This window comes from Vanessa tameamea, chromosome 11 (assembly GCF_037043105.1).
Source record: "Vanessa tameamea isolate UH-Manoa-2023 chromosome 11, ilVanTame1 primary haplotype, whole genome shotgun sequence".
Lineage (NCBI taxonomy): Eukaryota > Metazoa > Arthropoda > Insecta > Lepidoptera > Nymphalidae > Vanessa > Vanessa tameamea.
In genome coordinates this window covers 12,872,209-12,896,594 of record NC_087319.1, presented here as the reverse complement: position 1 = coordinate 12,896,594, position 24,386 = coordinate 12,872,209, and the positions used below count along the sequence as shown (strand labels likewise).

At 38.8% G+C, this 24,386-nt stretch overlaps 1 protein-coding gene across 1 annotated transcript; it reads right to left on the bottom strand.

The window, feature by feature from the left end:
• Positions 1–167: 167 nt before the first annotated feature.
• Positions 168–19,560, bottom strand: LOC113404396 (uncharacterized). Its single transcript, XM_026645269.2, has 6 exons — positions 19,258–19,560; positions 3,603–3,800; positions 2,432–2,635; positions 1,941–2,012; positions 1,512–1,718; positions 168–1,441 (listed from the first exon to the last, which is right to left on the bottom strand). The coding sequence occupies exons 1-5, from the start codon at positions 19,321–19,323 to the stop codon at positions 1,515–1,517; spliced, it is 744 nt and encodes a 247-aa protein (XP_026501054.1). The 5' UTR covers positions 19,324–19,560; the 3' UTR covers positions 168–1,441; positions 1,512–1,514.
• Positions 19,561–24,386: the final 4,826 nt, after the last annotated feature.

The following is a 24,386-nucleotide window of genomic DNA, read 5'->3' as shown; positions in this document are numbered from 1 at the left end:
TTATACTTTGGGATTAAGCTTCAGACGCGAAAACTGTAATCTGTTCTCAAAAATCGAGATGCTCGAGCTGATTGTGATCTCGCACCTGGATACATCCTCGGTGAGGTTTTGGCAAAATAGGAAAATGACTCAATAAGGAAAAAAATAACAGCGGATTGTATAAAAATATCACTTTATTGCTTGATAGTCTTAAGGCTTAACGAGAAGGTGACGTCCCGCACTTCCCCTTATTGTCTAACAGCCGCGGGAGCTCCCGCGCGGGCGCACTCGACCCGCCCGGCTCCTCCGGCGCCCGCGCGGCCCTCGGTCTCTAACCACCGTACCTACTGCCGGCCGATCACAGAAACTATGGAACTCACGTCTTTGTGCTCCGCTGGCGAAGCCCCGCCGGCGACTCGGCCGCTCGGGCAGCTCGCGGGCCACTCCGAGAGTTATAGCACCACAAGTCTCTCGATAATATCACTACGAGGTAAGAAAACTAATCGAAGTATAAAAATAAATGAAAGTATACGTACAGTGCGATACGCTCGTATCGGCGTCGTCGGTGTCGTTGAACACGGAGCTCGGCAGGCGCGTCTCCCGCGCTGATATGGTACGACTTACTCTAATCGATACAACCTACATATATATCTTATCTAGAATAACAAATATCTAAACATTAAACAATATGGCAGTCTGTTAGAGTCTAATAATACGATGTACAATGCGAGTGCCGCCCGAGTGCCGCCCGAGTGCCGCTGCGCTCGCCGGCAGCATCGGGCACTTCGCAATTTGTACATTCGATGTATAACATTGTCTTAAGTATTAACGTATAATTACAATTCTACTCTGCGGCACCGAAACTCGCAAACGTTACCCAAAAACATTTTTATAATGTCTAATAAAAGTGCACTTCGAATGAACAACAGAATTTGACGAAATATTTTATAAATCGCTCTGGTATAAAGTATTTTACAAATAGTTATTCTAAAAAAATAACAAGAGATTGGCGTCACCTCACACTAATAAGATACTCATGATTCAGTAATATTAGAGACGTCACCATGACTTTAGTATTGGCATATCGTCGGCGGTAACCCCAGAACACGTTTCAGTATCTAATACGACTGAACCTCGACTCCCGATATCACGTCGGTGTATTCGAATATTTTCAAGTAATATAACTCTGTTCAATATCTCAATGTTCATAAATTCGCTTCGTTCGCAGCTAGAGCTCAGCGCGCAGGATGAGCAGGGCGGAGGGCGCGGAGGGCGCGGGGGGCGCGCGCAGCGTGCGGCGCGACGACGTGAACTGCGCGTGCACGGCGGCCCAGCGCGCGTCGCGCGACGCCAGCGCGGCCGGCGCGGGCGCGGGGCGGGGCGCGGGGGGCGCGGCGGGCGCGGCGCGCGGGGGCCGCGGGGGGCGCGTGGCCGCCTCCGCCCGCGACGCCGTCGTTTCGTCCTGCGAGAGGTCGGAGTGAGTCTTATGGATACGCGACCTCGCGGCTGACTTCGCGACTGCGGAGGCGTACCTGCTAGAAAATCTTATCGAGTATGGTGTACATGCGGAGGTTGGCCTTCTTGCGCCAGCCGGGCGGCGCGTCGCGCGCGTCGCTGTCGCTGTCATCGTCGCAGGCGCGCTTGTCGCAGTCGCAGTCGCAGGCGCAGGGCTCCGGGCCCGCGCGGGACTCCGCGTCGGGACGCCGCGCCAGCCGCCGCGCCATCACGAACGCTGCTATCTGGGGAGTCGCGTATGTCGACTTTAAATCGTATTTATTTGTTAGTTTAAGCGCACGCAGTCGGACGGACCGCAAGCCAATAATTAAGTAGCAATATGACTTATAGATCGAGTTTTGTTAGAAAAAAGAAGAAAGAACCCCGTTCGTTGATCACTTCTATAGATCGGTCGATCCTAGGAAGTGGAATCGTAATGAACAAGCAGTAGTGTACTGCCGAAGTACCTGCAGTATGATGCCGATGACAGCGAACACGGCGATCACGAAGGCGTTGTTGGGCGCTTCCCGCTCTACTTCCTGCGCGTATAAAGAAATTATTGTTTACCAGTCGATAAGCCCGAGGCCAAAGAGCGCGGTGCCCGCAGGTCGCAAGAACGCGTACCCGATTACATTTCATTTTCTAAAAGCGCACATTCCAACAGAAGTCGATAAAGAACCCCTCGTCTCGCATTGTACTGGCCAATTTAGTCAATTGTTGCATTCAGGCGATGTCACGAGATCGAATCGTTCAATAAGAAGCAATAAAGAGCCGCCTACGTCGTCATCGACGCGTGATTATTATTTAAGACTAACCCATATAGACGTATACATACATACGTACGTGTTCAAGTGGCTACACTTGCACACTTGGATAAAATGATTTTTAGAACGGGATTCAAACTCCGCATCTCGTTTCGATGAGGTATTAAAGGTAAACACGACAAGGTGAGGCAGACCTCGATCATGTCATAGAGCGGGCGCGCCACGTCGCGGTAGCGCTCCACGGCAAGAAGCGCGGGCTTGAGGTCGTGCAGCAGGTCCATGCCGTGGCGCGCCAGCTCGGCCTCGGGCGCGCTGCGCCACCACGCCGCCAGCGACGTGACCATCCACGCGCCGTACGCCACCTCGCTCACGGCCAGGCACGCCACGCCCGCCGCGTACTGCAAGCGACATTAACTCACTCCTGCCATCTAATTGTCTAGATGCGTTGCATATATATACCCAACGCATATAAATCAAAAAATATACTCTATTAAAGTAGGCACTTACAAGCACTTTTGAATCGTCATTTTACAGAACCATATTAAAAGTAAAGCTACCACCGTTTAGGAATTTATATTCTTCCGAGAAGAACCGGCAAAGAAATTCAGTAGGTCCTTTTATACATTTGAAATACATTATGTTTGTTAAATGTGTAAAATAATATTGTGTTGAATAATATGCTTTATTTATTAAAGTTTCTGCTGCCCTACGGATTCATTGACTTTGCGGAGTCGGAAACTTTGCGTTATAAGGTTATACTTACGTCTCGTGTACATATAATGTTTTATCACTGACTACCAAAACTTAATGTGGACAGTTGTCAAATAATAATTTCATGAAGTGACCTAACAAATTACATTTACATATCCGAAGAGTAAACGAAGCCCTTACAGGATCACTCTCGTTTCTGTTGATCTGTCTCTCATTGATTTTCCTCGAATCTCCTCCAGTCTAATTGAGTTGAAACTTGATACAGATAAAGTAAAGTTTTCGGTGAGCCGATCGCTGAAATGTCTACATAACTTGAAAAAAACTGTTTTATTCGTGTGATTGATGTGGCAAGCCCAAGAAAACGAGAAACACGATATAAAGAACCACGCTGGTAAGTTAAACTTACTCAACAGACGCTATATTGCCTAACTGTATTGTCATTGCCACGTAACTAATAAAACTAACTCGTTTGTATTTTCATTGTATCGCTTTGCTTGAATTCCACAATTTTGTATCTATAACGAAATTGACTGCTGCTGCTGCTGCTGCTGCTGCTGCTGCTGCTGCTGCTGCAAGATTCAGTGCTCCGAAGATGCACCTTGCACCACCAGCAGACTCGCCCCTGGAGTAGCGACAGATGCAGGATGCACTTACGATGTGCAGACAGGTGCGCGCGGAGCGGTGCGCGGCCGCGGCGGCGATGTACACGAGCGCGGCGAGCCACAGGCCGGCCGCGAGCACGTAGGCCGCCGACACGCGGTACTGCGTCGCGCACAGGAAGCGGAACCAGGTGTAGGTGCTGGGGTCCCACGCCAGCCGCGCGGCCGTCGCCAGCAGCGCGCCGCTGTACATCTGCAACACCAGAGACACTTCATAAAAATAAATATTTGCGTCAAATAAATAAATACTTAACGTATTTCAAATGCTATGTAAGAACTTGTATAGGTAACAATAATTGCATATATATTTAAAAAAACATTTCATAAATAATTGTTTTGTAATAAAAACAACGATAAGCAACTTCAAATTTTAATGCCTGTTGCGTGCTGATCAATTTTCCTTGAAATCAAAATCACTTATTTCGTGTAAATATAATTCAAGTACACAAACGTTATTAGAATGTTCTCAAACTCAAGCCAACGATGACTTTGTCCTCTCTTTTTGTTCTGATGTATACTTTGTATAATTATGTTTATGGTTCGCAAAATCGTGATGACAAATCACTTCCAAGTGTTTACCGAAATATATCAATAATGAGCAAGAGGCATTCGCGACAAATTGCGAGTGGCCCGCGACCTCGGCCTGCCTTCACCGCAGCGAGGCGGCGGCGGGCGCGTCGAGCTAAGCCGTCGTCCCAAGAATGCCTAAATGCAAGTCATCGAGAGAACACGTCACTCCCGAACCTGAGGTTAGCGGCCGTGAACGGCGCCGGCTCATTATTCCGCCTACAAGACTTCGGTTGTTCTTTTCTATCGAGTTTTATTGAATGTACTACACAATATCTGCTTTCATCGTTTTTGCAAAGAAGTCTCTCTTAGATGATTATATGAGTAATTTTTAAGACGCAGTATTCGCCGATAAGCATTTCTGTAGATTCGTTCATTGAGCAACAAAGATCTCTTTACCGTTGACACGTATTAGCCCCAGGAAACCGCTGAGTCAGATGAGGTCATTCGTCGAAGGCACGATTGCATGTGTACTGGTGTGTCGGGTGCGGCGGCGGCGAGCCGCTCGCTTGCAACACGTGCATGTGCTGATTATAAGTAATTACCTGATACGCTTCTATTGTAATCAATATTACCACTAATTGCTGTGTGTCAATGGGTCATTGTTTATGTTTTTTGTACTGTTAAGGTCCATTAGGAATCGTTGCTAATCGCGGCCGACAGAGGGATCAACTCTTCGACATTAAACTTTTGTACCGACGTTGTTGGTTGGTTTGTTGGTTCATTCAGTTATTTTTTTCATTGTTTTATGAAGGCAGTCAAGAATTCCGCTACTTAATGGTTTTCTTCTTACCACCGAGTTCTGTTTTACCGTTAAGGTGCTTTATCACATACTAGTGCAGTATTATAAAATAAAGCCCCGCGTCCATTTATACCGTATTATGTGTGATCGACTGGGCATTCTGTACGAAGTTATTATTAATACCTACTTTATATTAATTTTAGATCCTTTTTTTAATAATAACACGATCTATCGGTCTGTCCGTTGCGCTTTCACGGCTATAACACTCAAACAGATTCGATGAAATTAAGTATGAAGCAAGTTTGAACTTATTTTTATAAATAAAAGCTGAGACCGCAAAACAAGCGGGCGAGCCGCAGGCGAAAACTAAAATATAAAATAATACGAGTATATAAGTAGTGACGGTATTTACAAAAGTACATGTACCCACCTCCCAGGTGAGACACTCTCGTATTGTCAACGCCGCTGAGCCTGAGCACCGCTGATAGGTGGGCAGCACCGCCTCAGATACAGCGGGTTTTTGGAATCCACCAACCTTGGGAACTAAGCTGTTACATCCGTTGTGCTGTATTTACACTGACTCACTCAGCTTCAGTCAATGGAACAGAACGATACTAAAGTATTGCTATTTGGCGGTAGAATGTGTGACGAATGGTTACCTACCCAGTCGGACATGCACGTAGCCCTACCACCAAGCATTACAAGTAGCAGAGAGGTTCTTGTTATATTTATTTGAGTTCGACCAAGGCCACCGCAGAACAGCGCCAAGGTGACCGCAGAACAGAGCCTTTCATTACAGCTGTATCAATGATTTAAATAATAATAGAAACTGAAACCAAACATATGTTAATGAAGACTATTCTCCGCAGCTACTCCCTAAATAGTCCCCATTATTAGAATTTTTTAACGTATTTGTCTGTGCACATAGATAAACCTAAAATTACCTTCAATGTCAATATATGTGTAATGGCAATATCCCTTTGCGCGATACAGGTGTCTTAATCAGTATCGAACCGAAGGAGGTCTACCCATTTACGGACAGTTTTTCTTTCGTCTTCTCTCAACACGAATCTTATTACATAGTATATAATCATCGTATGTATCTACTTTTATATTAATACAAAATAAAGCCCAAAAATGGATTTTTTTTTCAGTAAATCCATTTAACTTATATGTATAATTTGTAAGGTACTGCGACATAGACGTTCAAGTGATTCCATACATAGTAGTGATAACAAAACCACTGTACGGTGTCGGTGGTTCATCTAAGATGACACAATCGGGACATTAAAATCTTTCCTATAGGTTAAATTAACTTAAACATGTTCAGCATACTGACACTGTATTATTACGATCCATTTACTAAAGGCTATTGACGTTAGTTCTTGCGCTTAAAACGCGATGACCGGTTTCTGGATCTCGTTTCGTCTATCAACAGCGGAAAGCAGCTTCGAAAATAAGAGAGGTTATTTTTTTATGTTTTACAAATTGCGCTTTACAGAGTAAAACGCTTTGAAGTGTAATTAATGATAATAATCGCTCATAGATTGACTACAGAAGTACAGGCTGTTACACGTAATCCATGATTACATTTAAAGTCAAAACGACATACTTATTATGACCATTTTACACTTTTTAATTTTTAATAAATACCATATCGCAAAAATATTAGTAAAGGACCAAGTTTATTAGTGCAACATTGAATTTTACAAATGTATAGTGGATGGTCACTCGTATAAAATAATCGTAGGAGAATAAGATTCAATCGGCACAAATTAGTTAAAGTAGACCCGCGGAGACGGCCGCGGCATGGCAGGGCCACAGGACGTCGACGACACAACTCAACGAGTACAGATGCTGCAGCTTAAGGAGCGCCGGTCATTCACCCGCAGCCGCGACGTACGCGCGCTACGTTTTTACTACGACTGCAATAAAATTACCGTTTATTTTCTGGACACACTATATTAACGCTTTAACACAGGTCACTAGTAGTATAGCACACGAAATTATGTTACTTCATCAATGTATATCTTGAAAAATGGGATCATTATTTAAGCTTCCTTCTACAACATTCATTAAACATAGAACCATCCGGTACCGGGGGAGTGTTTCAACCGGTGGTGGTTCGGAATTTACATTTTATTTATGATGCAGCTGTTGTCATTATTGCTTATTTAAATGACTTACATTTTTGTCAAATAATGTTTTGTTATTGTTGTTTGCCTAACTGAGATGAATATAAAACAAATCTGCAGAGTACTTTATAGAATCGAAAACCTTGCCTCGGGAACGATGCGTTGATTTTACATGCGTGTATTAGAATATCACTACATAGTATAAAACGAAGTCGCTTCCCGCTGTCTGCCTGTCCCTGTGTATGCTTAGATCTTTATAACTACCCAACGGATTTTGATACGTTTTTTTTACTAGATAGAGTGATTGAAGAGGAAGGTTTCTATTTATAATATATGCATAATAATAATATAAATAAAGAAACACTGATAATTAAAGAGGTTTCTAATGTGCTGTCTTAAATAAACACATTTTTTTGCGCTTACGTTGCAAACGGTGGCTGAACCCTACAAGATAGATAAAAATAATATACTACAGTATTGTACACCTTAAAAGCGTCTACAAAAAAATCTGCGATGGTATATGTCTTTTACGAGAAATAATGGCTTATTTACGAAGTGATTTTAAGCAACACAGCATTAATCCTTATCCAACTAAGTACCTTAAATACATTGTGCATTTAATATAGATCAATACGGCCCCCTACAGCATGTAATTTGAATATATATTTTCGAAGATATTACAGATTTAATATACAGGGACATAGCGGTTTGTATTGTCTAATGTCAAAAAAGCTTTGAACGCGTACGTCTACAAAGACATTCCTTTAGTATCAGCACTGCACCCGCGCGAAGCCGGGGCGGGTCGCCCGTATAGTACATTCAAACGAATTGACTGTCACACATTCCTAGTCCATAGCGGCAGGTATTATCAGCGTCGGGTGCGATGACGGCCGCGTAATAAAATTAGTTGTAAATGATATCGTGATTTAGTTGTAAACGTTTCCTATTAGCTGATTGTCGAAGCCGCTCAAGTGAAGAATCCCCAAAAGATTACACCGTATCATTGTTTGTGTAGAAATAGAGCGATTAATTAAATATTTCGTTACGAGTTAAATGGATTCGTAGAGGAATGTTTCAATTTGTCAACTGACCGTTTTAAGGGCTTAAGTATCGAGATAGCTTCCCGCCTGGATTGTTATTATTTTTAAATCTCTAAGGGAAATATTTAATCGATCGAATTGGAGATGGCACGTCTCTCGTACAGCGCGAGCCGAGCGCGAGGCGTCGGTGTCGTCAGAGTATAGTGAGCTCTAGGGCCAGGCAGCAAGGTGCAAGACAGATCGGAGCAGATGCCTGCGGAGATGTCGGCGCGCCATTGCCCCACTTCACTCATTGTTGACACTGCACGGCCAAGGATAAACGATGACAACAGTGCAACCCGCTAACAGAAACCTGCGGAAAAGGCTTCAGCAAAAAAAATCCTTATAAGTATCATATAATAGTTCAATATCATTATTATTTGTCAAGTTAATCATTAAAACTGATATTATTTTCGAACAAGAAAACAACATTGATTAAAAGAAATCAATTAATTGCTTTAAAATTACAAGCACAGGCAGATTATATTTTTTCACGTTATTCTTTCTGTATTAATAATGTCTAAAAATTTGTGTTGTTCAAAAACAGATGGACGTATAAAAAGTGATTGTATATAGTTATTACTTATTCCGGTCGGATCTCATATTTACTTGTTTAAATCCTACTCTGTCTAGAATCCGAATTCTTAACTAAGCCGTTCACGTCACGAAACGTCTTAAGAGCTAAGATGACGATTAGACGATCTACGAGTCGTTCGTAATCGTTCGGGTTTTACAAATCGTGACCACATTCCGGCGCAGCGAGCAGCTGGCTCGGCGGCGCGGCTCGCTGCGCGCCGCTTTCAATCGCCTTATAATATTCATTGTTCGCAATTTGTATATTCATATCTCTTTGGACATTAAACATTAAATATTTTTCTTAATTACAAAACTGGTGGTAAAGCACTACAAAAATACTGTAGTGTATATGTTGCACTGCTAGAATCGTTAAAAAACTTTGTTATGTGCATGATGCGCGGATTTGACAACAAACTAAAAATAATAAAACTCGTTTCATGTTTACAATTACCGACTTCCTTTCATTGGACTAATATTTTTATTTAAATACACACACTCGTACCGAGAACCGTACGCGGCAAATGTTGAGATCTGAGAAACTTAACTTTACGTGATATCTTTGAGGCTTCAAACTTCACTTACGACGAGCTTCTTCACTTTCGGTTGTACAACTCATTATTCCGTATGCTTGGATATTTTAAATATATATATTATAATTAATGGTTATGCGGTTGTCTCTGTTCGGTTTCCGTGCATCATTCATCAGCTGCGTAAAGGTTTCCCAGATACGAGCACATTGCAACGCATGGCGGGAATCAGGTTCTATTTTTTAACTCGTCAATATACACAATTTTGTTTTAGAAATTCCGTACTGAAACCGAGCGCGAGGTTTGCTAAAGTAGACCATTTTCCAAATCAATAACCTTTTCCCACTTGTTGCATACACCGCTGAAGCGTACTAACAGCGTACTAACCGCGTACTAACGTACCTGAACAATTCGCCCTACGTGGGCGATCCTACGGCCTACAAACCCTTGCTTTATATGTATTGTACAGTTTAGTTGTTTGTAGGGTCTCTTGCATACCACTCCGGGTTGGTACCACCCACTCACCAGTTTAGTAACAGGCACATGGTCGTAACATTAGAGTTCCCATGGTGGGTGACGCATTTACAATATAGGGAATGCTTAATAAATTTACTTAATAAGTGACAATGTTAACGATCTGTGGCTTCAGTGTGCTGCTGTGCTTATAACTAAAAAATAATATTCCTGTTAGGACTAAATACTTACAAATATTATAACAATGGATAACACCCAATCTACAACGCGAAGTATGACGTATTGGTATCGGCGCGTAATTGTTTGGTTTATTATCATGTTAACACACAACACACTTTCATTCAAACTCAAACTCAAATTCCTTTATTCAACATAGAAGCATTACACTTAGTTATTGATGGTCAAATTAAACACTACCACCGGGTTCGGAAAAAGTAACACCCTGACCAGAGAAGAACCTGCGAAAGAAATTCAGCGGGTCTTTTTTTGTCAAATTATTTACATACATAATTGTATATGAATAGAAACAGCCAGGCGATCGTTTCATTCCCAAGGCTAGTGCTATCAAACATAAACTCACTAATTTTATAGTAACCTTTCGCACACAAGCGTTCCTTAACAATTTTTTTAAATTTGGCAATAGAAGCATTTTGAACGCTTTCTGGGATCCTGTTGTAGAAGCGTATACATTGCCCCACAAAATAGTTACTGACTCTATGCAGTCGAGTAACAGGAATAACAAGATTGTGTTTGTTCCTTGTACCAATGTTATGAGAATCACATTTTCTCATAAAAACATTAATATTAATCCGAACATACAAAACATTACAGAATATATATTGAGAAGCAACAGTTAATATCTTAATTTCTTTAAATTTATACCTTAATGATTCCTTGGCTCCTAGGTTATAGATTGCGCGAATAGCCCTCTTCTGCAGCACAAATATAATATGGATAGCGGCTGCGTTACCCCAAAACATAATACCGTAGGACATTATACTGTGAAAGTAACTGAAATAAACTAGGCGAGCCGTATTAATATCGGTAAGTAATCTAATTTTTTTTAACCGCAAATGCCGCAGAACTCAGTCTACCCGCCAATCCTTTTATGTGGGGGAGCCACTGTAACTTGGCATCAAGAGTAAGGCCAAGAAATTCAGTTGTTTCAATTGGATCCATCGATTCCCCCATTGATAAGTACATCGGGTTTTAAATTTTGCACGTTTGGTGTGCTAAATTTTACAATTTTATTTTTTTTATTATTCAGCCTAAGATTATTTATGCTACACCAGTGTACTATATCAGACATAGCATTGTTTACATCGTCATACTGTACCTGTTTCCTATTAATTTTAAAAACCAAAGAGGTATCATCAGCAAACAATAGTATATCATGTTTGTTCCCAACAAGAAAGGGCAAGTCATTTATGTATATGAGGAATAGAAAAGGTCCAAGAATTGATCCTTGTGGGACCCCATACCAACTGAGACCCCAGGAGACCTTGTCCCTTTAACGTCAACTCTCTGAATTCTATTGTTAAGATAAGAAGTCAGAAGGTCGAGTGCACATTCTCTAATTCCATAGTGATATAGTTTCCTGACCAGAGTTTCATGTTGAACACAATCAAAGGCTTTTGATAAGTCGCAGAAAATAGGCATCCTGCGACGTCTCCCAGGCTTCATAGATATTTCTTATAAGTTCGATACCTGCGTCGGTAGTCGAGCGACCCCTCGTAAAACCAAATTGTTTTCTATGAAGCAGATTGTATCTATTGAAATATGCTAATAATTGATTTAGAATATTTTTTTCAAATATTTTGCTGAGGGTTGGTAGTATTGAGATTGACCTATAGTTGTTAGGATCTGAAGAGCTACCAGATTTAAATATTGGAATGACTTTACCAGGTCAGTGGAATGTTTCATCAGGTCAGGAAATACACCACGTTGAACACAATCACTGAATATTATTGCAAGATTAGGTGCAATCGCATCAATAATTGAATTAATCACCTTTACAGAAATACCCCATAGATTAGCAGTTTTCTTAATGTCTAATGACTTAAATGTACAAATTATGTCATTGGTGTTTACAGGGGTAAAATTAAATTTTGATTTGCATTCTCGTACATTTTCTTTCATCAATGATTCGGCAACTGCTGGAGAAAAAATAAGTAACTTAGTTGTAGAAACTGGTATGTCAGAAAAAAATTGTTCAAAAACTGAAGCAACTTCCCGTTCACTATTTATGATTTTATTATTATAATTTAAGTTCAATTCGGAGCTGCGTCTGCCACCTCTACCATTTTCACTATTAATAATTTACCAAGTCATTTTTATTTTGTCATGTGCATTCTTAATTATATTTTTTATTGTTAAAGACTTTGCCAAAAAGCACACTTTTCTAAATAATTTTGAATAGTTACTTACATAGTTGGCAAAAGTGGCACTGTGATTGTACGTCTTTTCATTATAAAGCTCGTACATTCGTTGCCTACTTTTATGAATTCCAATAGTAGCCCAATCATTGAATTTTAATAGTTTTTTGTATTAACTGTTTTAGTGAATATTGCATTAAACTTGTTTCTAATTAATTTAAATAGATTATTATACAAAACATTGGGATTATCATTAAAAGATAGGTGTGGGAGATTGGCCATAATATTACTTCTAAACTTCTCAATACGACTTGTGGTCAAAGGAACAAACATTATTTTTTCGGAATTGCTTATTTTTTTAACATGGAAATTAAATAAAGCTTGTTGTCCACAATGATCTGAATTTAGTTTATTAATAATAATTTTATTTTGTGGAATATGGGTTGCAAATATGTTATCTATGCAAGTTGCTGTGGAATCTGTCATTCTAGTTGGCTATTTATCGTCGATACCTTGTTACTGTACACCAAGTCTCGGGCATTGTTTACTGCATATATTGTATAAATATAGTTTGTTTTTCTGTTCATACACTAATGTCCCGAACAATCAAAACAGTCACATGATCACAAATATTCTACATTCAAGTAGGCTCTTTGAATAGTCATTTTACACTTCTTAGTCGTTACGCCCTTCGGGATGTCTTTAACGAGTAGGAATAAGCACTGTTGCGTCACAATATATTTACTACAATTTTATACATATTCACCGTAGCATCGATCACTGCGATGGATTCTGTGATAATCATTGTATGTACACGAGACGAAGCTTATATCGTCAAGGCAAGGTATTGGTTTCTATAACAAATTGCCAGAGTTGTTTTTAACTTTGCCAATTCATAAATCATTCAGCCATTCTCGGTAGAATCTACATTCGGAACCGGCGGTAACTAAGGTAGCTTAACTTAATATAATTTGTAAAATGACGAAACTGCTTTTAAGAGCCTACTTGAATAAAGTATAGGTATTTTGATTATTATTTTTGTTTGTTTGGGAATGTCGATTCTACCGAGAAGCGACAAAAAATCTCATAAGCTAATTATTTCCGCCAATCTATTACACAATTAAATATAATTACATTATTATTTATCCTGCATGGAAGTCGACGCATGTTTTGCTCTGCGGTTTTTTATATCGAGTCATACGCATTATTAAACAAAGTTATTTAAACACACGATTTAATTAATTAGCAGAAGTTGCACAAAGTAGGATGATTTCACTTTGTGGAGGCGGAGAATTGGTGTTATAAGTCTTTCCTACTCGAAGCCTGCATACAATGTTTGTCAAGAAGTTTGCATTTCTTTAAGTCTTATAGAATAATTCAGTACACCTAGTTCCGAGTGGCGATGTTGTTGTATCAAATAAAAACAATTGTAGAAAACTATATTCTAATGAATTAGAGCACCGCGAGGAAACCTGCATGTGTCAGGTGATATTCAGATTAAAAAGTTTCAGATTAAACTTCATCTTTAAAAACATCCAGAACGCAGTGTCGAGCTCTAAGATTGTAAGTAACTCTAATAGTCGTTCTACATTGAATGAATGCAGTTTAGCAGCAGCTTTAACAGACAGACAGAACGTTTCACGTTTATAATATTAGTATAGATTACAACTATGGAAATATCCAAAGTATACGAATCGATCAGAATCAATGTCAGACGTATTATGCCTATGGTTATTAGCCCTAACCGAGTATGTAGCGGAGCGAGATCCCCTGTGGTTAAACAGAAAAAGAAATATCTTTGTCGGATTAACTCTGAATTCTAGTGTCCAACATCAACTCGAAACGCTGTCGTTTTACATTCTTTAAAGTTTTTTTAAACAATATACACATTTTATTAAAACGAAATAATCTGTTGCATAAGTAAGTGATATATAGCATTTTTTGTAGCATCAATCTGAACACCCAACGAGTAGAACCAGAATGACGTCCGCGTATAGTTTGAAGGGCGATGGGGGAAGGGGAAAGGAGAGACTGTCTCGAGATGTGTAGCAGCCATTGATCAATTTGACCGATTGACGGCTCTTATTTACATCTGTTGTGTGCATACATAGCAACTTGAAAGTTTTCCACTGCTGGACGAAGGCTCCTGTACTCTGAAGAAGTAATTTTAGAGCTCACTCCATCGAGCTGCTCCAGCGCGTGTCGGTGTTGTCAGATACACATTAGGTAGACATGTGGAATGCAGATATTTCCCGACCCCGCTAACGACGAGATGAATCTTACGATAAACATAAATCAAGTGGATGAGAACTAAATATGGCCATTCTCCGCTGACATCAATATTCCACGTTCACATATGGTTCATGATTTAGTAAATGCGTCGCCTTATGTTCCTCTCTTACGAGAACTGTCATAAAAAAGCGTGATTTACAATAAACATTGTTCTAATCGCGAATGACGCCAGACTGCCATCTTCGGCCTTCGGCCAATAACACGGATTACGGAACATTTGTGCTATGGTATTCCCCGCTTGTTTCTCAAACTTGTTATTTTTTGGAATAAATTATTACTTTATATGTTTCACTCAAACAAAACTTGAGCCGAGATGGCCCATTGGTTAGAACGCGTGCACATTAGCCGATGATTTCGAGTTCAACCCCAGGCAGGCACCGCTGAATTTTCATGTGCTTAATTTGTGTTTATAATTCATCTCGTGCTCGGCGGTGAAGGAAAACATCGTGAGGAAACCTGCATGTGTCTAATTTCAACGAAATTCTGCCACACGTGTATTCCAAAAACCTTCTCCTCAAAGGGAGAGGACGTCTTAGCCCAGCAGTGGGAAATTTACAGGCTGTTAATGCAAAAAAAAATGTTTCACTCGATAGTAAATTCCATTGCATTCTACGATTTTTTTGTGCAAAAAAAGTTATTATTATTTAAATGTGAGTGTAAAAGCAGATACGTACAATGTACACTCCATAACAAAGAACGGAGAGGTACAAACACGTCGACCGCGTTATTACTCATAACTTACTAATATTTATCTGTATTGCGTTATCTTTAAACAGGTATTTATTGGAAATTCTATTATTCTACGATCGCTACAAAGTACACTCGTTCAATGTGACGCCACTTGTGGCAAAGGAGGTTTCAATTACAAATTTAACTAAATAAAGAAACAAAGCTATGTACGCTAAACCGATTTTTTTTTATTTTTTTTAATACAAACTGACTGTGGCCCGCGGTTTCAGCCACGTCCAATTTAATCTTACCAAGTTGCATGATGTTTGATAATAGCCACGATAGTAGCTCAGTAGTTAGAACACGTAAATTTTAACCGATGATTGCGGGTTGATGCCCGCATACGCAAGCATCACGGAATGTTCACGTGTTTCATTTTTTGTTTATAATTCATCTGGTGCTCGGCGGTGAAGGGAAACATCGTGAGTGATAATCAGCTACGTGTGTCCAGTATCCACGAATCCTCGTTGGAGCCCAACAGTGGGACATGAACAGACTGCAACTTTACATAAGTTTCAACATAAGCAAAATTATTTTATAAATCAGACGCGTACGCTTTATGAACAGCGCGATTAATCATAATTTTTTTTATAATATAAATATAGGTAAAACGATTACTTTTAGTTTCAAGCATTTTCATAACGAAATAAAAATATATTTGTGAAGTTTCCCAGAACGCTTAATTATGAACGACGAGTAGGTTAACACGAATATAAATCCAGCTAAAGCCTGCAAGCCCTCTTCACTTTCGCCATGGTTCTCTTTTCGTTTCCTTTCGACGGCCGCATACGACTTGATATCGTTTGCTGAGACTTTGCAATTATGTTTAATTATGCGCTCCATTCACTTCACTGATGTTATTACAGCTAATTATATTATCATGATTAATATATTGAAATCATATCCCAGACGTGGCTCCGGTCTCCATTACAGTTTCATTGCATGTGTGCACGGATTCCTACGCACACCTTGACACACTTGCGTGTAGACACGCGGCCGAATGGGACGCAGGTGCTCCGTGCTCAGGGTTCGGCGCAACTCTCGTCTGTCCCATTCGTTGGGTTACTCGGTAGAAGTCGCCGTAACCACGGGAATATGCGTCCACTCCAGCCACATAAAGTGGGTCAGACATTGACACGCGATGTGACAGCATTGAAATATTAATGACTTAATGTTTTACGTGGTACATATTTTTCTTTTAATTGTTCTGCTAACAAATTGTGTTTGAATATAATCATAATTCATTTTCTGCTAATAATTATTCTTTCTCTTAAAATAAAAGAGCGCATTCGGCGGAAGTTTAATCGGAGCTAATAGGCATAGTTAGAACAGTCGTCGCTGTTAACATTCCTGATCAACACGCTTTACACTCTTCCACACTTGCGAGTGACGAGCACATTCCGTAACGTTTTGTTTAAGAAAGGAAATGGACGAGCATATCGACGAACGTATTATAATATAACTAACAACAATGTTAACAACATAGCTGCCTACACAACAAACCTTAACGATGCAGTGAATAATATAAATTATTAAACAACAAATACCAATAGCACTTTATGCACATTGAACTAAAGCACGTGGCCTCACCTAGATAATCAGGCATTCGCTCGGTTTAGTTAACTAAGCATAACAAGGATATAATATAATAGATATTGTTCACGAAGTTACCCGATCGCGCTATCAAGTAACGCGATATGCTGAACGTACTCAAATATCTGCACGGACAAAAATGTATCGAAAGATCGCCGAGTCGATTAATGTCGTATAAATCAATCTCAAATATAACGTTAGAAACTTCATTGCTCTCAGAAGAATGGAGGAGTATATTCGTATCCGGGACAGATTTCATAATTAGGTTCTTCGTTGGCACTTTATTCTTAACTCGGTTTCGTATTAATAAAATAAATCGAGAACAATACAGCGGCGAGGCTGCGCTTCTGGAAAGATAAAAGCGGTTTTTATCTTAAGAGGCTTTGCTCAACATTAAAGCTCTCTCAACCTCTTTCAGTCGCAAAACTATTTTTTAGCCCTCGTAGAATAATGGACAAGATCATTCGTTTTATTATTGAATGCACACCAGACTCACTTCTAAGCGTAACAGCGCTGGGTTACAATCTGCATCACCGAATTGCAGCGGATGTGTTCGCACTTCGCGCTTGTTAGTCGACATTTACATCGAAAACCCATTGCAAGCGAACCTTGAGCAGTTCTGACATTTCAAAGGAGTAACGAACACTGATGGACCGTTAAAGAGGTATCGATGTTAAGCTCGCCAGTCGGCGATACTCAAGTTACATTTTGCGGATGGGACACACGTGCGCCGACAACATATACCGAGACAAATACCGTGGTTATTGGTTATTAAGACAACATTTCGTTTTAGTTAGCAGTAGTAGCGGCGACTTCGCCGGCAATACTTATCGACAATAATAATTCGATGTGTACGGTGACACTTTTTTTAGGAAAATTATTTCTTACAAAAATATTTTTTGGTATATGTATTACTATTTATTTAAAACGTTAGAACAATGATAGGCCAAAAATCGAAATCTGGAAGTAATAGAGCTCTCAGGAAACCGTTCTTATAGAAAGCAAAGACGGTAAATTAATACGAAAATTATACAAACGGGCGACGTCAGTTCAAGATGCGCATCACAATGAACGGCTTTCTTGGTATTTTGTTAGTTATGCCGATGTCCTCGATAAAAGCATAACCACTGAGCTGTCACTGAGGTCAATACCAAGGACAAATGTTATACGTCACGATGTCTTCGCGAGAAGCGTAATAAATTATTGTCAAAATATTTTATATAGATGAAATATCAAATCGGTAGTTTTGTTTATGATACGTATAAGTGGTTTAAAATAACAATAATTTATATACCGGTTTTGGGTTGAAACTCGCGTATATTGGTTTATGCGCTGAGCTGTCGTCTATCAGTGTCGACCTCAGAGGTCAACTGACCTAGTAGCGCGGCGTTAAGTCGGCGGCTAGCTTCAAGCCGATTGGTTGCTCACTGACATTTAAATGTTTATCGTTATCTGACGATTGAAGAGTTTTAAGAGATTTTGACGATAAATTATCTTTAATTAATTAATAGTTATAACTAATTCTATAACAAATAAAATATGAATACTCGTAGTATATTCGTGTAGTTCATATTTTTATCGGACTACTAATAAAAGCATAAATACTTAAGATAAATAAACTGTTGAAGTAGCCGAACTCATGATAACTATTTAATTTGTAAGTATTACACTTACTCGTTGTTTGTTAAATTATTGACCACCGTTTCCGAAACATAAAATACCCCAACCCTCAGAAATAGCGACATCATATTGAGGAACTTATTTTTAATAGGTTTTATTGTAACGGCCTGGGCGAGTTCGGAGTTTCCCAAACTCGAAGGCACAAACGGTTCTGACCCTTTTTTTAATTGTACTTAACATTTTGAACGTTTTCTGGATCCTGCTGTAAAAGCATATTAAGCTATCGTATCGTATCGGATCCGTATCTATCAAGAACTAGTGTAGATAATTATGAATCATATTCAGTTGTTAGCGCTTATTAGCCTAAAACCACTTGATACAAGTCTATAAATATTAGTCATCTTCGAGGTTAAAAGTATTACATCAGAATGTTAACTAAAGAAATTATGAAAAATCAAACATTCAAAATTGTTGGATATTTGGGTCATGAATTATGCACCGACAGAGAAGCTCGGCGGGACGGCCGGGTGCGTGTATTGTGCTCCTATGTTTTGTACCGCGACGCGAGTGCCAGAAGCAGGTAGCAAAGCGTCGTCGTCGCGAGCCGAAGGGAACTAAAACTTGTGCATTGTTTTCAATCACACTACGAAATGAATACCAGTGGAAGTAGAAAGTTACAAAAAAGTCATAATACATTATAGTCAGAAAATAATTGTTTAACTTTGAATAAAACATAAATAACACTGACAATAACCAAAAGCTTCGTACGTCAATTTAAATCAAATATAGTTACATTTTCGAAAAAACGATGTTTAAATTTTGAAAAACCCCAAAACATTATGAAAATGTATTCCTATAGGAACCTGTTACATGAACAACAAACCATTTGTTATAATTCTGCAAGTTTTAATTCATGTTTAGTTAAATTTCAAAAAGCTTACCGCAAAGGCAATATTGATGAAGATGAAGATTTTGTCAGCAGTGCAGAGTCCGCGGCCGCACCCCATGGTGTGTTTATAGCGAGATTGGCAGGTGCTGGTCACCGTCACCGAGACACAGTCACAGGGGCACAGCACAACATCGGGAGCGACGACGATCAACTACACGCGACACGTAAGTCTCGAAGCGCGCCTCGTAAGGCACTGGGGCGCGGCGGGCAGCGACGGGCGCGGGTGCGATCGCGATGTGATGAGCGCCGAGCGGAGCGCGTGGCCGGACGGGAGCGCGCCCCGCGACCCACACCGCACACCCTGCCGCTTCAATCGCCCTGTAAAGTAAAGTGTAAACCCTGTCTAAGCCGATCACTCCGCGGTATGACGGCACATTCTAGTTCTTCGTCTCGTATTAACTCAGTAATCGGGTGAGAATGAAAAAACTAACTTTCTTTTACAGTTGTTGATCTGAGCAAAGCACACAACTTAATCTAAATCGGGATAAGAAAATCCCTCGGAATATTATATCAATATTATATATTCTCTTTATAATCAATATTATATAAATAATATGTCAATTTAAAAAAAATACAATTTTTAAGTACCTAACTTTATATATATGTGCTGTGGATATGATACACACAAACACACTTTAACTTCAACATATGATGAGGTAAATTCGTAAAATAGGTATTATTTTACGAATTTCAATGCAGGAATCAAGAGCCTGCATTGAAATTCATTTCCTCCTACCTTAATGAAAGAGTTTTGAAAGTTTTTTTTAACGGTGCAAAGTCAAATGGCGCTCTGGCGCAAATGGGTGTACCACAGGGTTCAATTTTAGGACCACTCCTGTTCTTAATATATGTAAATGATTTACCTTATTTTGTAAATAAGACTTGCGACATTGTCCTGTTTGCAGATGATACATCCCTTATTTTTAAACTCGACAGAAAAATAAACAACTATGACGTTGTAAGCAGTGCTCTGTCGCGGATTCTTGGTTGGTTTGACATAAATAATTTGGTACTAAATGCCAAAAAGACTAAATGTATTTTGTTTTCTCTGCCAAATGTCAAATCAAATTCTTCTGCCGCCATTTTTAATAATGAAAGGCTTGAGTTTGTTGAGTCGACGGCCTTTCTAGGAATAACCCTTGACTCCAAACTTCAGTGGGGCACCCATTTGTATGCCTTAACAGTGAAACTAATTAGTGCCATTTATGCAATAAAAACAATAAGAAAACTCACGGACATAAGTACTGCTAGACTAGTTTATTTTACTAATTTTCACAGTCTTATGTCATATGGAATGTTGTTATGGGGTAATGCAGCAGATATTGAAATAGTATTTATTCTGCAGAAAAGAGCTATCCGAACTGTTTATAATATTAGCTGTAGGACATCATTACGCGAAAAATTTAAAGAAATAGGTGTATTAACAGCTGCTTCACAATATATTTATGATAACATAATGTTTATACAGAAGAATATACAAAAGTATTCCATAAAAGCTGATATACATACTATTAATACAAGAAATAAGAATAAACTTGTAACCCCTACTTTCCGTTTGCATACGGTACAGAGTACGTTTTTAGGCAATGTATTATACGCATATATAATAAGATACCGGGAAATGTAACCAATTTACCATTTACGAAATTTAAAAAGTTTATTAAGACTAAATTAATAAATAAGTCTTATTATTCATTAAATTAGTACTTTTTAGATAAAAAAACCCTGGATCTAGGCTCGGGTTCCATCACAGGACAATATTTTTTGTAAAAAAAACAGCAATGTAAATCTGTTTATTTGAAAAGAGCAACTATGCGAGTTTCTTGCCGTTTCTTCTCGCTGGAGGCTGCTTTCCGAAACGGTGGTAGTTTTTTTAATATCGACGATTCAAAAACGCTTCGCTATGAAGTTTACTTGAATAAAATTGATTTGATTTGATACCTAGTTACCTAAATATTATTTTATTTGAATACATTTTCTAAGTTTGTTTTAAGCATTTGGGCCCTAAGTTAATATGTACATACTATATCCTGGCACGTGTCTACAATCAAACTCAAATGATAACAGGCTAATAATAAAGTGCTCCTCAAATATCTTTGCTAACGCTCGTGTTTTTAGATTTCATGTAATTTAACGCGTAACATTTACCCGTATCACTCTGATGCCGGCCAGCAGATATGTTTATAAAAGCCCCGTAGCGCCTCGTTAGTCGTTATTAAAGCTGGCTATAGAGACTCATTAAATCTTTCCTTTTAGAATTTTTGAATAAACTTATGAATATTTTAACGTAAAACTATGAATACTTTAAATTCACAGACTGAATAGGTATCTTCTAGGACAGCTGGTTCCGATATAGCCTGCACCAGCACTCCCGGGTTTGCCTGTAGTCTAGCGTAAAATATTTATTAAGCTGTTTTATTTTTCCTCTGCAATACACAATACGTATGAAATATATGTCGTTAGATTTTAAATAATGTTTAAACAGGTAGTTCATCTTGATCTATATCTAAATGTGTGTGTGTGTGTGGGTCACATCACTTGTCACAGTTAAACAGCGAGAGGTGTCGCGGGACAACCGGTTATAACGAAGTTACTTTCCCTAAATTTGACGTTTGAAAATAATGAAATGACGAGACTTAAATATTTTATTAAAATTCTTGTAAAAAATAAGTTTTAATAATATTATATGAAACCATAAATAATAGAAAGATAGAGAAAGAGAGGGTCAAAGGGCCCGGAGGGGGGAAACGCTTTTACGTTACGTAAGGATTTCTGCCAGTTCAGTGTTACGTCGTTACTTCTGATTTTCCATAACACAAGTGCTTTAGCTACTTACATTGGGATCAGAGTAATGTATGTGATGTTGTCAAATATTTATTTATATTTATTTAAAAGTGTACGTAACTTCCGAAAATTTAATGTTTTAGTCGTTAGTCGTTATGGACGTTAGGATCACGATGTGCTCCATTCGGCTTCTCATCACAGGTCTGATGTAGTTTGTTACCGGCGACTGACGTTTGACAGTTAATAAGTGTATCGGTTCTCTATCTAATTGGTTATTGAGTCTCATGCAACTGCTCATTAACTATACACTAATTATTATTAATTACTGCAAAGACCCCACCCTAACACTGCACACTATAGCCCTCTGCCGAGATCCAACTAATAGATAGATAAAATCCCAATAATAGAAATCCAAATAATAGAAAGATAATTTTCTACTTTTTACTAATTGATATATTCCTAATAGTGAAAAAGTGTACCTACTATTAAGCAAAATTCGCATTATTTGTAGCAATTGTTTATCGAAATTTCGTTTTAACGATATTAATCTTCGCAATACTGTGAACTTACATTGATTATACAAATTTTCATTGAAATCACCGCACGTCGGCGGATAACAAGCACACGCAGTTTCAGACGAGTGGAACAATATTCAAGTACTTCACAAAACAATAATCAATCCCGTAATACTTATGAGTTTGGTCAAACACTATAATAAAAAGTTGACTGTAAAATTTTGATTAGTTTATTTACACTGACATTTCAATTAAATTGAAAAGTTAACAAAAGTTTTACTCGTATCTCGGTCCACAGTGTGAAACTAAAAGAAATAAAGAAATAACCGCTAAGTTCATTTAGTCTCAGAAATAATACGACCTTTTAAGAACGTAAGAATACCATAAGTGCAAGTTTTGCACTGAAACCTCACATCTTTTCCGCGGTTATTATACTTGAAATATTAGGAAACGAATGCAAAGTATAAGCAAAAATATCGCGTATGCTATTAAAAGAAGTAAGTTTACACAAGTAAATTTTGACCAAAACATGTCAACAGATTGTATGTAGGTATATATAGCGCTTACGTAGGCCTTACGTGTCACTACAAACAATTCGGTAACAATTTTCAGCTGAATGTGACACCAATTACCGCCGCTTACACAGTTGACGGCATCTCGTCGATTGCCAAACTCCCGCTCTATTGATTGTAACTAATAAGACATTTGGCGGCATTCGTTAATCGGTCAGAGGGCAAAGACGCGGCATCGCCTTCAATAACTTTCAATTGCTCGCTCTAGAGACGCTCTAGAGCGCAATTACAAGCGAGCGAACGCCCGCTTCCTTTTACATAACCGATGCGACATCTTCTCGGCATAACCGAGAAATATTGCTAGCGAAAATAATTAAAGTTATTCTTATTACATGCTTATGTCACATGTCCGGACAGTTTGAAATGTAAATTTACACTTTATGATGTAATATACGTAGAACTGAGCATTCACCGTCAACATGTAGGTAACATCAATAATGAAAACGTTTGCGATAAATTCTTGAAAGCTTTTATACATTGAGTATGCCCATAAATAATAAATTGCTTCGGGAGACAGTAACAGTTTGAAACAAGCTGTAATGCGAGTAATGGCTCCGAGACAAAGATACAACTCATGTTGTAAATGCAGAGATAACGAGAAAGATAACCGTTTGTCAGGCTCGCTAATTAGAACAGCTAAAGGATAGTCTATGAACATTATACGTAATTTCGTACCTAATATTATGGATTAAGGGCCATAATATTAGCAGGTTAGTCACAATTTCGTTATTCAAATTTAAAACTCTTTATTCAACATAGAAGCGCTACTTACAAGTTACATTTATTGATTGACAAATTTAAAAACGATCACTAGCACCTAACCTCGCCATCTTGGCAACTCTTTGAGCCAGTGTCCCAGTATTTTAATATACGGAATTGTAGTTTTCAAGATCATGTAATTAATAATGTCCTACTGATCGATTTCGTAGCGTAGCGGCCAATCTTAGGAGTGACTAGCAAAATGCGCACTTGTGCCTGATAATATGTAATATAAATTCTTAGGATTCTGATTGGTGTTACAATCTTATGGCCATAACTTCACTTCTATAGCTTTCAACTTTTAATATCGACTAATGCACTAGCCTTTTGATAAAGATTTTGATTTGGTACCTATTCCTTACGAATATAGCAATTTCGAAAACATACATATCTTGTACGTGAGAAATTGTTGGTTCTTCGGGCGCCCTGACGGTGAAGACGGTAACGAGGCAGCCGATCATCTTATCTATCTTCACCAATCTTATTTATAT